We start from the raw sequence: 13,035 nt of genomic DNA, 5'->3' as shown, positions 1-13,035 counted from the left end.
TTTAATGAATTGGACATATTTTTGCAATAAAACGTTTTGTCCATCTGTGTTACATAGACTATAATATAGTTGTAAAACAATTTAATAACTTCCAGCAAACTGCACTTCTCCACGACAGTGGAAACGACTTAAACGTGACATCATTGTGGTTTAAGCAGATTATAAGATTATGAATATTGCCGTTTCTCGTAGAATTCAATTTCCCAGCCCCCTGTCGAGTTTGGAATATTTGCTAACAGCTCAGCCCCCAGTTTCATTTATCTATTGAATATGCAGACTCCGCCTCTCAGACTCGACCAATGGCGGAGAAGAAATGCTGAAACTTTAGCCAAATGTCTATCTGCCGATTAGTCGGATGACTGAAGAGATTTGTTTAAAAAGCCAACTGCTGGACCCGAGCATGTCAAACAATTGAAACAAGGTGCCTGAAAAGTTTGGACTCACTCACGGGGTCTGAAGGAGCTTTTTGGGGAATCGTGGCTGGCTCTTCTACGGAAATATCACTAATTTTTAAAAAAAAGTATAAACATTAATTCACAAAGATCAGCCTTTGTATAACACACCAGAACATCAGAGGGGCATCTGAATGAAGGCGATGACTAGCTTCACACTCTGTATCTGTCTGTTATCTCTTTTATCTGTGGGCTTTTCAGGGAAAAACTTCAAGGACACAGTTGCTGGTAAGAATGCATTTTACAGTTATCACTATTAAGTGTTCCTTAGACTTTAAAAGAAAAATTATAAAACAAAAAGCAGTGATGGAAACTTCTCGGAAGCATGTTCTTGTAATTAATATTCCCATTCATCTTCGACTTTAGCTTCAATTTTAAGATTATCCTGGTATATCACTTTAATTAAAAGGATCTCTCTTTTACGTCTTGTAAGAGCTTGTATCTCTGATCTGGTTGGTGCTACCTCCTGAGTGTTCTGCTTATAAAAGAATTACTTCTCCTCATGTGCAGGGAAAGCACAGCTTAAACAAAATAATCCACGATAAAACGAAGAACTGCGGATGCTGGACATCTGAAACAAAACCAGAAACTGCTAGAGAAACTCAGCAAATTTGGCAGAGTCTGCGGAGAGAAAGCAGGGTCCAGTGAACCATTTCCAGTTCTGAAGCAGGGTCACAGGGTTCATGATATTTATTCCGTTTCTCACATGCTGCTGAGTTTCTCCAGCAGTTTCTGCCTTTGTTTTAAGAAAGAAAAGCCTTCCTTAAACGAAGTGGCAGGGTTCTCCCAAACGAAGCGACTGGGTTTGCAACCCAGGTAACCCAGATACTTTCTGAAGACAGGGGGCCGTGTTATATTCTAAGCCATTTCATCTTTATCAAGCGGGCGTTGTGTTGCCATCATTCAGGCGACCGCCCTCAACTCCTCCTGAATCCCACTGCTTGGTGGCAGAATGGGTAGCAGGGCTGTAGGCAGAACGAATGATCGCGTTTTAGTCAATGTTCACACCAACACTGAGATGAGGAAGTTAGGCCAGAAACTCGGCGATACAAAACAAACAAAACAGCAGTTGATTTACGAAGAAAAAAAGCCTACTTCAAATCGAGTTGCGGAGGGAAGCCAAGAAGATTAGCAGTTTACAACGAAAGAGAGGCATGGGGGAGAATTGGGGAAGGTAGGAGAGAAGACTGAGAATAGGAAATAAGGTTCAGAGATGCCGAGGCGGTGATCAGTGCAGTTTGAAACATAATTCTGTTTCAAGCAATCTTTTCATCGGGGACCACACTGTACGTTTTTCAGTTGTAAAGCGCTTCGAGATGTTCTTAAGTTAAAGAACACTGTTTTCTTCCAAAAAAAATCTCGAAAGAACTGCGGATGCTATAAATCAGAAACAAAAAACGGAAGTTGCTGGAAAAGCTCAGCGGGTCTGGCAGCATCTGTGAAGGAGAAATCAGAGTTAACGTTTCAGGTCCGGTGATTCTCCCTCCGAAATGGGAAAGGGTCACCGGACCCGAAATGTAAACTCTGATTTCTCTGCACAGATGCTGCCAGACCTGCTGAGCTTTTCCAGCAACTTTTGTTTTTGCTTGTGTTTTCTTCCTGGCTGAACTCAATCTCCAAAGTGGATATAGTCTGAAATGCCCTTCCCTATCCCCATGGTGATCGAGCTGGTGTGGAGTGGGGCGGTGGTGATAATGAATTAAGCCTTTCGTAGGTAAGCCGCTGTTTTCCCAGTGGGAGGTAGCGAAGTGGAGCAATGTCCCGTTGTTGTGAGGCAGTGCAGTTTCCTCGGATATTCAAAGAACGCTAACATTGCTGAGTCAGCCACGTTTGTCCAAGTATTCTACGTTTGTATTGTGTGGCCGGTCTCTTCCCTCTTCTTGCCTTTGTGATGTTTGACTTCTCCACAAATTGCTGAACCTCTGCTTCCCTCCCATCATGTCTCCAACTTTCCCCCATTCTCACCTCGCTGCGTAGTCGGATTGTCAGAAACTATTCCCTCAGTTTCACAAACTTGAGACACTTAAGATTAAGCAGTTGGAGGGATTATGCATCGGTGGTATACAGAACCTGGGTCACTGGTGCATAACAGTCAGGAGGCAAGAGGCTTAGAGCAAAAAGGCATCCAGCCTTGCTGCAGTGGGCCCAGACAGCGAACTTGTGGGCATAGACTGCAGCAAGGTCTAAAGGGCATACATCAAGAACCTGTGAACAATAGATCAGTGTGGAAAAGGACTGCCCAAATTTGTGCCAAAGCTTTTGTCCAATATGGACCAAGTGCCTAGCTTCATGGATACCACAATGGGGCCCACCTTGATGATGCCCTGTTGACTGCTTCAATGGTAGCTAACATTGCAGCCATGAAAGATCAGAGAGCTACAATCTTGGCTTTAGCAGGCAGTGTTTTCAAAGGGCTTTGGAGGCTCCTATTGCTCTTGCACTAGTGTGATAGCAGCTTCATACAGTTCCCTCTCCCACTGTTCACACTGTTCTTGTTAGTGCTATAACATCAACTGGATCAAGCAAGCCCTGACTCATGCCTAGGTGCAGCAGCCAGGTCCTAGTGGGCTGTAGTTTCTTGGGGTCAATCATCATGATGATCTAAAAGTGTCCTCAGTGGAAGTTCAGAAACCTTCCACTTCTCAAACCAAAGCTACCAAGGAACCATTTAATAAAACCCCTACAGTGCAGAAACAGGCCATTGGGCTCATTAAGTCCACATCCCTGAATCCCTGCATTTCACCAGGCTAATCTACGTAGTCTGCAAATTCCTGGACATTGCAAGGCGATTTAGCATGGCCAATCCACCTAACTTGCATATCTTTGGACTGTGGGAGGAAACTGGAGTAAACCCAGCCAGACTTTGCAAACTCTGCACACAGTCGTCCAAGGGTAGAATGGAACCCAGGTCCCTGGTGCTGTGAGGTAGTAGTGCTAACCACTGAGCCACCGTACCGCCCCAAATATGGATACTAATGTAATTAAAGAAGTTCGCGGCAAGGCCTTACGCTGTATAATTATTCATGTTAGCTATTGATCGTTATCAGCAATCCCTTACTGCGAAATATGATTGATAACTGAGGAAACTGTGTCATTGGTTATGGGTTCTGAGGGTCCTTTCATGACTGATGAGGCTGATCCTAGAGCTACATCTACATCCACTTATTTTGTAGGTATGTCCAGGAGGTGGAATTAGTCCTCGGCCTTGAAACTGCTGACATTCCTTTCTCAAGTTCCTTTTCTGTACTTCCTCTAGCTGATGGTGTCCTTGAACAATTGTGTCCCTTGGAGTTTTCTCCAAGTCATTTCCTTCTGAACGAGAGTCTCCCAGATAATGATACAAGTAGAATTCAGTTGTCTGATAAATCAACTTTTTGCTTTGGATTTCATTTAGTTTTTTATATATCTAGTGAACTGAGGGAAAACTCGCTGGGCTGGACAGAAGGAAGATAATAGCTGGTGGTGATAAAGATCGTGGGATTGTTGCTTTAGTTTGGACTGGAGTCATGGTTCATGTGGAGCACTCTTCAATCAGGCTCTTTGCGAGTTCTCGGAGCCGGAGGCACTGGCTGCCGATACTCTTCATGATGCTCCTTGTTTTGCTGTACTGCCCATTCCTGCTTCATCTCCTATTCCATCTCTTAGTGCCCAGGTTGTGCCAAAGGCAGGCCCCTCACACTGGAGATGTTGTGCAGCCTGCAACAAAGGATAACAAATGTAGATACACCCACAGGAATGTATTGCATATCTCTGATGAAGGGTCTAGGCCCGAAACGTCAGCTTTTGTGTTCCTGAGATGCTGCTTGGCCTGCTGTGTTCATCCAGCCTCACATTTTATTATCTTGGAATTCTCCAGCATGTGCAGTTCCCATTATCTCTGGTCCAGGTAGCAGATGTTTCATCATGCCAACGTTCTACTTAATGACCTTTCTGGTGGTACTGTAGCAGCGTCATAAGTCTGCTCTGTAGATCTGTGTAGACTCTAATAGGAATTGGTGGCCAAATCAGGAAGTAATATTTAAAATGATGAGCTGTTTTGAATGAAGGCACTACAGATTATACACAATATATTATCTGCAAATGAGACAGGCATTGAGGAAGCGGAATCTATTGAGAAAGATACAGATTAATGATAAGAATCACAAATGGCAACATGAATCTTGGATAAAGTTCCAATGCATATTAAATCTAATACTTGCTTAATCTCTTTTCTTTCAACCATGGGAAAGGGATGTAAATATGCTTCCCAGTGTGAAGAGCCTCTTGTCATTCTCAGCACATTGGTGGCTTGAACACTGTAAAATGTTACTCATGTCATCTGCTGCAACCTGAAAGGAGGCCATGGTAGAGAAAGAGCCACGGTGAGTGCATCAGCCACAGGCACAGTTGTCAGTGCCCTGATATAAAGTTCAAGTGGTTATTGTAGCAGGTGACATTGCTCATTTAACACATTACTTGTGGAGCAAAGTCACCCGAAACATTTCTCCTTAATGATGTTTCTGTAGGTAAATTGCTCCCTGAAGATGTGGGAATGCTGCATTTTGAGACCTGTAGGATTTGGGGGTACTGTTGGCCCATTCTCTTCACACTATTCCAAGACTGTCTACTCTTGGTCACTTCCTGCTGCAGTTTTAAGCTGCTCGGCTGGTGGAACTTACAGTAAGTTCCTCGTCCCATGTTTGCTCCTATTCTTCCCTGTTTTTCCTGACTGTTTCTCCCTCTCCAGCTCCAAGCTATTCCTATTGGTCCTCAAAAGTAAGCCTGTTCAGAAGACAACCAAAAAAATCATTGTTGTTCCAGCAGAACCATCATCTCAGCAGTCAGCTTAAAGTTTATGTGGCTGGAAAACAGCCAAATTTTAAATTTGGCCTCAAACTAAGTGCAGTGGTAGATTAACTCCTTAAATTGGAAGGGTTGGGGAAGGGCATGGGTGGAGAATGGGTATGGGGATTATCATGTGGCCAGTCTGGTCCTGTGTCAGGCCAAAAAACAGTTAACAGCAACTTTTTAGGACCATTATTTCAATGTTTCATTCAGAGCTTCAAACGTTTCTGGTATGTTCCCTTGATACCCATGGTCTAGTGCAATACAATAGCTGAGGCAATGCATTTCCTGTGTGTGTGCTTTCACCTCCATACGGATGCTTAGGCATCTGTCACATGCCAGGTAATTTCAGTCCCAATGATTTCCTGTGTGCTGAGTTTAATGTTTATTGAGTTTTACCTATTCTACAAATAAGTTCAGCTGCAAGGTTTGAACCTAAGCATTCATAACATTTTTATGACTGAAATTTCCACCTTTAACCTTCATGACCTCCTTCTCTCGCTTCAGTGGTAGAAAGAGTCATTGCTTTACGAGCCTTAATAATTATCTTGCATGAGATACTTTGGATGTTGAGTAAGTTCTAGTAGACTGCTTCACGGCCTAGACAATGAGACATCAAATTCTTTTCGAAGAAACATCCTGCTTCCTGCAAATGCATGGTTCTAAGGTAGAGACCTCTAACCCTGAGCAATTCTATTCATAGAGTCATTGAGCTGTACAGCATGGAAACAGACCCATTGGTCCAACTTGTCCATGCCTACCAGATATCCTAAATTAATCCAACCCTATTTGCCAGCATTTGGCTCTTATCCCTCTAAACCATTGCTATTCATCTACCCATCCAGATACCTTTTCAATGTTGTTATTGTACTGGCCTCCACCCCACTTTCTCTGGCAGCTCACTTCATACATGCCCCACCCTCTGTGTAAAAACATTATCTAGATTAACCAAACCACTTCAAGGAATATATAGGGAACTAGCTAGGGTACCACATAAATAAATTGGCAGGAATACCTTGGGCAACTGATGCTTCAGGTACACACTTGGCACATTCCAACAAATGTGGAAGGTAAGTGGGTGAAAACAGGGCTCCTTTGATAAATGAGTGAGCTTCATAGATTGATTCATAGACTCCCTACAGTGTGGAAGCAGGCCATTCAGCCCACTGAGTCCACACCATCTCTCCAAACAGAATCCCACCCAGACTCACTCCATACCTGTAACCCTGAATGTCCCATGACCAGTCCACCGAGCCTGCGCATCTTTGGACTGTAAGACGAAACCGGAGCACCTTGAGGAAATCCATGCGGACAGGGAGAATGAGCACTTCACACAGACAATCTCCTGAGGGTGGAATCAAACCTGGGACCTTGGTGCAGTGCTAACCACTGAGCCACTGTGCTGCCTAAATTAAAAATTACATGAAAGAAAAATATGTGCTCTGACAACCACGAGGGCATCAAAACAGATGCTTCCTGTCACAGTAATGCAGCATCAAGTTACCGTGTAGGGACTCTGAATATGTAGGCTGGCTGCAAGTTTCCTGGAAAAGTATAGCTATAGTCATAATTTGTCTGATTGACCACTTTTTCTCTCTTTCACTTTTTCCTAGCATCAGACTCCTAAACAGTTTCCTTTGGGACTAACTGCCATATAATATTTACACATGTAGCGATTCTTCCTATCTGAATTGAGAGAGTGTCAGAATGCCATTCAGTTTTGGGAGAAATCGTTGATATACTAGCTTCTACTTTCTCGCGATATCATTGTACTTGAACTTTCAAGCAAGGGTTGTTAAATAGCAATCAAATGTGGGATTCCTGGTTTAACATTCCCCACTCCATGATTTAAGCAGTTAACTATAGCTCAACAACCTTTCCCTGGCTGAGAGGATTTGATTTAATGCAGACGTAGATTGAGCCTAGAACCATTTTGCTCAGTTCCACATTAGGCAGTGCATTCCAATCTTGATAGCCTCATGATCAAAGTGATATACTTTTTATGTCATGGGTACTGGTTTCTCATTCTTTGAATATGCTTACAGTGTTATGAGCAGATTAAATTGCAAAACAATGACCCAATAGTCATTACAATTGTACCAAATCACAGAAACTGGAACTAGCACCTTTCACCCCAACCTTAAGTTCAGTTGGACCATCTTCATTACCTCTCTCTCTTTCCTGGACCACTCTATTTCCATCTCTGGCAACCACCTGGAAACTGATATCCACTTCAAGGTACTGACTCCCACAGCTACCTAGAGTACACCTCCTCTCACCCACCTTCCTGCAAAAAGGCCATCCCCTATTCCCAATTCCTTCGCCTCTGCCGCATCTGCTCCCGAGATGAGACATTCCACTCCCGGACATGCCAGAGGCCCTTGTTTTTCAAGGACCACAACTCCCCCCACAGTGGCTGAAAACGCCTTCAACCGTGTCTCTTGCATTTCCCGCATCTTACTCCTCATGCCCCCTACCTGCAATAGTAACCAAAACAGAATCCCTCTCATCCTCACGTACCACCCCACCAAACTCCCGATCCAACACACCATCCTCCGACACTTCCGCCATCTGCAACCCTACTACCAAGACATTTTTCCCATCCCACCCTATCTGCTTTCCAGAGGGACCACTCTCTCCGTGACTCCCTTGTGCACTCCACACTCCCCACCAGCTCCACCACCTCCGGCACTTTTCCCTGCAACCTCAGGAAGTACTATACCTGCCCCTACACCTCCCCCCTCACCCCCATCCCAGGCTCTAAGAAGACATTCCACATCAAACAGATGTTCACTTGCACATCTGCTAATGTGGGATACTGTATCTGCTGTTACAGATGTGGCCTCGGCTGCATTGGGGAAACCAAGCAGAGGCTTGGGGACTGCTTTGCGGGAATACCTATGCTCGGTTCGCACCAAACAAGTGCACCTCCCAGTTGTGAACCATTTCAACTCTCCCTCGGACTCCTTGGACGTCATGTCCACCCTGGGCCTCCTGCGGTGCCACAACAATGCCACTCGAAGGTTGCAGAAACAGCATCTCATATTTCGCTTGTGAACCCTGCAGCCCAATGGTATCAATGTGGACTTCACAAGCTTCAGTATCTCCCCTCCCCCGACTGCATCCCAAATCCAGCCTAGCTCGTACCTGCCTCCGTAACCATTCATCCCACATATCCGTTCCTCCCACCTCAAGCTCCACCCCCATCTCCTACCTACTAGCCTCATCCTGCCTCCTTGACCTGTCCGAGCTCCCTGGACTGACCTATCTGCTCCCTACCTCCCCACCTACACTCATCGTTACTGGCTCCAAACCTGCCTCCTTGACCTGTCTGTCTCCTCTCCACCTATCTTCTCCTTTATCCACCTTCTTTCTGCCTCCCCCTTTCTCCCTATTTATTTCAGAATCCCCTTCCATTCCCCCATTTCTGAAGAAGGGTCTAAACCCGAAATGTCAGCTTTCCTGCTCCTCTAATGCTGCCTGGCTTCTGTTCATCCAGCCGTATGCTTTGTTGTCTCAGATTTTCCAGCATCGGCAGTTCCTACTATCCCTATGGCAAATTGACAGTCTGTTTTGCATTATTCTGCAATAATGAGAGATTTAGAACTGACTCTGGAGTCATCAGGCAATTTACATTATCACACAGAAGCCAAACTTGCCCGATCAGCACTGGTTAGGTACATGAAGGAAACAGCAAGCCAATAAATTCAACATGCCAATTTACTCTATTACCTTGTAAAATCATTGGTACAAAATATAACAATGCTGGTTGTTGTTTTCTGTTCAATTAGCTAGCCTTGATATCAATGATCTTGCTGTTGGGCAGAAAGAATCACCATTTCGATGATTGAAAATGCAAGTTGAGTTATAGAGTGGTCTGAGATATTGAGCCCAGGAAAAGAAATGCCATGAGTAAAATCCAAAAATGTAGCAATTGTCACTTTCCTTCCTCCTTTCTCATATAGCTTTTAAAGTGCTGACAAATGATTTACACCTTAGTTTATCTTTCTTTGTTCCTTCGTACCAAACCTCCTCCTTTGGTGAAACATTACTTTGTAAGGTCAGCAACTCCATTCAGATTTGACTGGTTAATGAAAGATAGAATGGATTAAGGAGAGTGTCCACTAGGAGTGGCAAAGTGGACATCTTTCAAATGAGTCAGCATTACATTGCATACTTTGTGTAACACAGCGATGATTGGTGGTCACGTTTATTAAACACTTGTGCAAATTATGGATTAAACTGTTCTTTCCTGTTTTAAAAAAAACTCTTTCCTTCCCACCTTGTGTATCTTCTTCAATTGTCCAGTGTTTTTCTTTTTGTTTCTCCATTCTCCTTGTCTCCAAAAGGGGTCATAACAATAGAGTCTTACAACATGGAAGAGGTCCTTTTGCCCTTGATTTTGTAAGGAGTAATGTACACTAATCCCGCTTTTTAATACTTGTCCCATGGCCTTGACTATTATTACATTGCAAATACTCATCTGTGTACTTTTTTAATGTTGTGAGATATACTACCCTGCTTGGCACTGCATTTGAATTTTACTTTGATTTATTGTTGTCACATACTGAGATATAGAACATAGAATATAGAACAATACAGCGTAGAACAGGTCCTTCGGCCCTCGATGTTGCACTGACCTATGAACTAATCTAAGCCCGTCCCCCTACACTATTCCATCATTCATACAGTGAAAAGTGTTGTTTTGTGTGCTATACAGGCCGACGGTATCATATGAAGTGTATCAGGGTAGCAGAACAGAGTGAAGAATACAGTGTTACAGCTGCAGAGAAGATGAAGAGAGAGATAGCAGAATTAACATTTGAGAGGTCCATTCAGAAGTCTGATGACAGAGAGGAAGAAGCTGTTCTTGAATCTGTTCATTCATGTTTTTATATCATCTGATGGAAGAGGGTGGAAGAGAGCTAATTGGATGGGAGGCTGGTTTGCGTGATGGACTGGGCTGTGTTCATGCCTCGCTGTAATTTCTTGCCGTGTTGGGAAGAGCAGTTGCCATAGCATGCTGTGATGCATCTGGATAGGATGCTTTCTGTGGTGCATTTATAAAAATTGGTAAAAGTGCTGGCCATGCTGAATTTCCTTAGCGTCCTGAGGAAGTAGAGGCATTGTTATGTGGCCTGGATGGAGTCCCTAGCCGTGCACTCAGATCCTGTACAGACCAGCTGGCAGGAGTGGTTTTGAGAAGGCCACCATCATCCCAGTGGCAAAAAAAATCATCCAGCATGCCTCAATGACTGCCACCCAGGAGCTCTGACCTCCATTATTGTGAAGAGCTTTGAGAGGTTACTCATGGCTCATATCAAATCTGGCCTGCCAAATTGCCTTGATCCTTTGCAATTCAGTTATCGGCACAACAGGTCCATGGCAGATGCCATCTCCCTAGCAACTACACTCATCAATTGATTGTCAAGTGTACCAAAATACAGTGAAAAGCTTTGTTTATGAGTGGTACAGACAGACCACAGCAAGCAAAGGATGTACAGATCAAAAAAAACTTAGAGGCATACAGGTTACATTGCTAGTTACATTATTTGAGGCTAGAGTCCATTCAGCGGTCTGATAACGGCTGGAAAGAAACTGTTTCTGAACCTGCGCATGCATATGTTCAGGTTTCGGCATCTTTTGCCTGATGGAAGAGGTTGTAGGAGGTCATTACCAGGGTGTGATGGGCCTTTGATGACATTGGTCGCCTTTCTGCAGCAGCGAGCCATGTGAATAGAATCCATCGATGGAAGGTTGACTTCCACGATAGTCTGGGATGTGTGCATCACCTTCTGTAGTTTCTTATGGTCTTGGACAGAGCAGTTACCATACCAGGCCGTAATGCACACAGACAGGATGCTTTCAATGGTGCATCTGTAGAAGTTGGTGAAGGACCTTACGAACATGCCAAATTTTCTGAGCCACCTGAGGAAGGAAAGGTGTCATTGTGCCTTCTTGACTGTTGCATTTAAGTGGGAAGTCCAGGACAGGTCGCTGGTTATTGTCACTCCGAGGAACTTGATGCAAGTCTACATCGATGGAACTGAGGTTGAAACAGTGAAGAACATCAAGCTCTTCAGAGAATTGATCATTCTCCTCCCTTCTTTCTGAAGTTGATGATCAATTCTTTAGTTTTGCTGATGTTGAGAGATGGATTGTTTTCAATGTACCACATCACCAAGCTATTCTGTATTTTGACTCATTGTTATTAGATATCCATCCTACTGCAGAGGTATTGTCAAAAACTTGTAGATGGTGTTTGTTCGGAATTTGGCATCACAGTTGTAGGTGTATAGGGAGTACAGCAGGGGGCTGAGGACATATCCTTGGGGAGTTCCTGTCTTGAGTGTTATTGTGGAGTAGATGCAGTTACATAACCTCACTGATTGCAGCCTGTGGGTCAGAAAGCTGAGGATCCAGTTGTAGATGTTCCCTGAAACATCTGGATAACAAGGAACCTGTATCAGGCTCCTACCTATTGACTACAGTTTCACCCTCAGCACCATAATTCTAAACATTTCTGTGCACCCACTCTAGTGTAGTTATATCCTTCCTATAATGCGGTGACCTGAACTATACACAGTACTCTAGATGTGGTTAACCAAAGTTTTGGACAGCTCTAAAATAACCTCTCTACTTTTATCGTCAATGCTGTGGATGATAAAGGCAAGTGTCACTCATGCCTTCTTTAACTAATCTAGTAACCTGTCTTGCCACCTTCAGGGATCTGTGGTTAAGCACTGCAAGATGTATCAGTTCCTTTGAGCTTCCTAGTCTCCTGCTAATCTTTGAGCAATTCCCTGTCTTATCACCTCATTCTTCTCAGTTTAACTTTATCTGCCATTGGTCTGTGCATCTAATCAACCTGTCTATATCTTCCTCTCTCACTACCCAGGCAATATTTGTGTCATACGCAAACTTATTTATCATCTCCTCCACATTCTCAGCTATATCATTTCTATATATCACATGTAATATGGGAATGAGCACTGATTCCTGTGGTACACTGGCCTCCAGGCACACAAATGGGTGATGATTTCCTGTAGGGGATGAATCAATGAGTACCAGCTGTTTTCCCTCACCTTGCTGAAATGGTTATTTTTCCTGTCTCAGCTCTGAGCCTGTTTTGTGAGCGTTGACATGCTGTCTAACTGGCCTAACTGTTGACAGGGAATGTTTACACACACACACAAACACACACACCCAGCTCACTGAGATTACTGGATATAGACAACTTTCTCCCCATAGTGTCTAATCGAGGTCCAACGGATGTCATTTTGATATTGCAACATTTTATTTAAACAGTGCATTATTGTGATGGTATGGAATGCAATGTATTGTGTGGTGATACAATGTGGATAAATACTGAAGCACAAATACGAAAAGGCTATGGGGGAAGAGCAGAGTGCTGGTACTAATTGGATAGTTGTTGCAAAACAGTGACAGAAAGGATGGGCCATGCTTTCTCTTTCTTTGCTAATTGATTCTACGAACCACTACTTCTGAGATTGACCAAGCACTTGAGACCTTCCTTTGCGATTTTATTATATCACTTATAATATGAAGGAGTCCATCGGTGAAGGATAAATCTTAGTGCTATATTCATTTGAGATTTATTGAAGGATAATGGCCAGTTACTTCAGGAATAATAAGTTCAATATTACAGTTCATCCAAGAAAGCATGTGTTCCTTACTTCTGCAGTAACATTCTTAACATTATTTCACCAAGGATGTTGAAACTAATTGGTTAGGAGCC

At 43.6% G+C, this 13,035-nt stretch overlaps 1 protein-coding gene across 1 annotated transcript in view; it reads left to right on the top strand.

Annotated features, from left to right (window-relative positions):
* Positions 1-293: 293 nt before the first annotated feature.
* The window catches only part of LOC125459418 (endothelial lipase-like), a 37,196-nt gene continuing 24,454 nt past the window's right edge, over positions 294-13,035 (top strand). The window contains exon 1 of the mRNA XM_048545848.2: positions 294-680. Within this exon, the coding sequence (XP_048401805.1) occupies positions 587-680 (94 nt within the window). The 5' untranslated portion in view covers positions 294-586. The remainder of the gene's footprint in view (positions 681-13,035) is intronic.

The sequence above is a fragment of the Stegostoma tigrinum genome, chromosome 1 (genome assembly GCF_030684315.1).
Source record: "Stegostoma tigrinum isolate sSteTig4 chromosome 1, sSteTig4.hap1, whole genome shotgun sequence".
Lineage (NCBI taxonomy): Eukaryota > Metazoa > Chordata > Chondrichthyes > Orectolobiformes > Stegostomatidae > Stegostoma > Stegostoma tigrinum.
The sequence above is the reverse complement of the archived record's forward strand: the minus strand, read 5'-3'. Positions and strand labels throughout refer to the sequence as shown.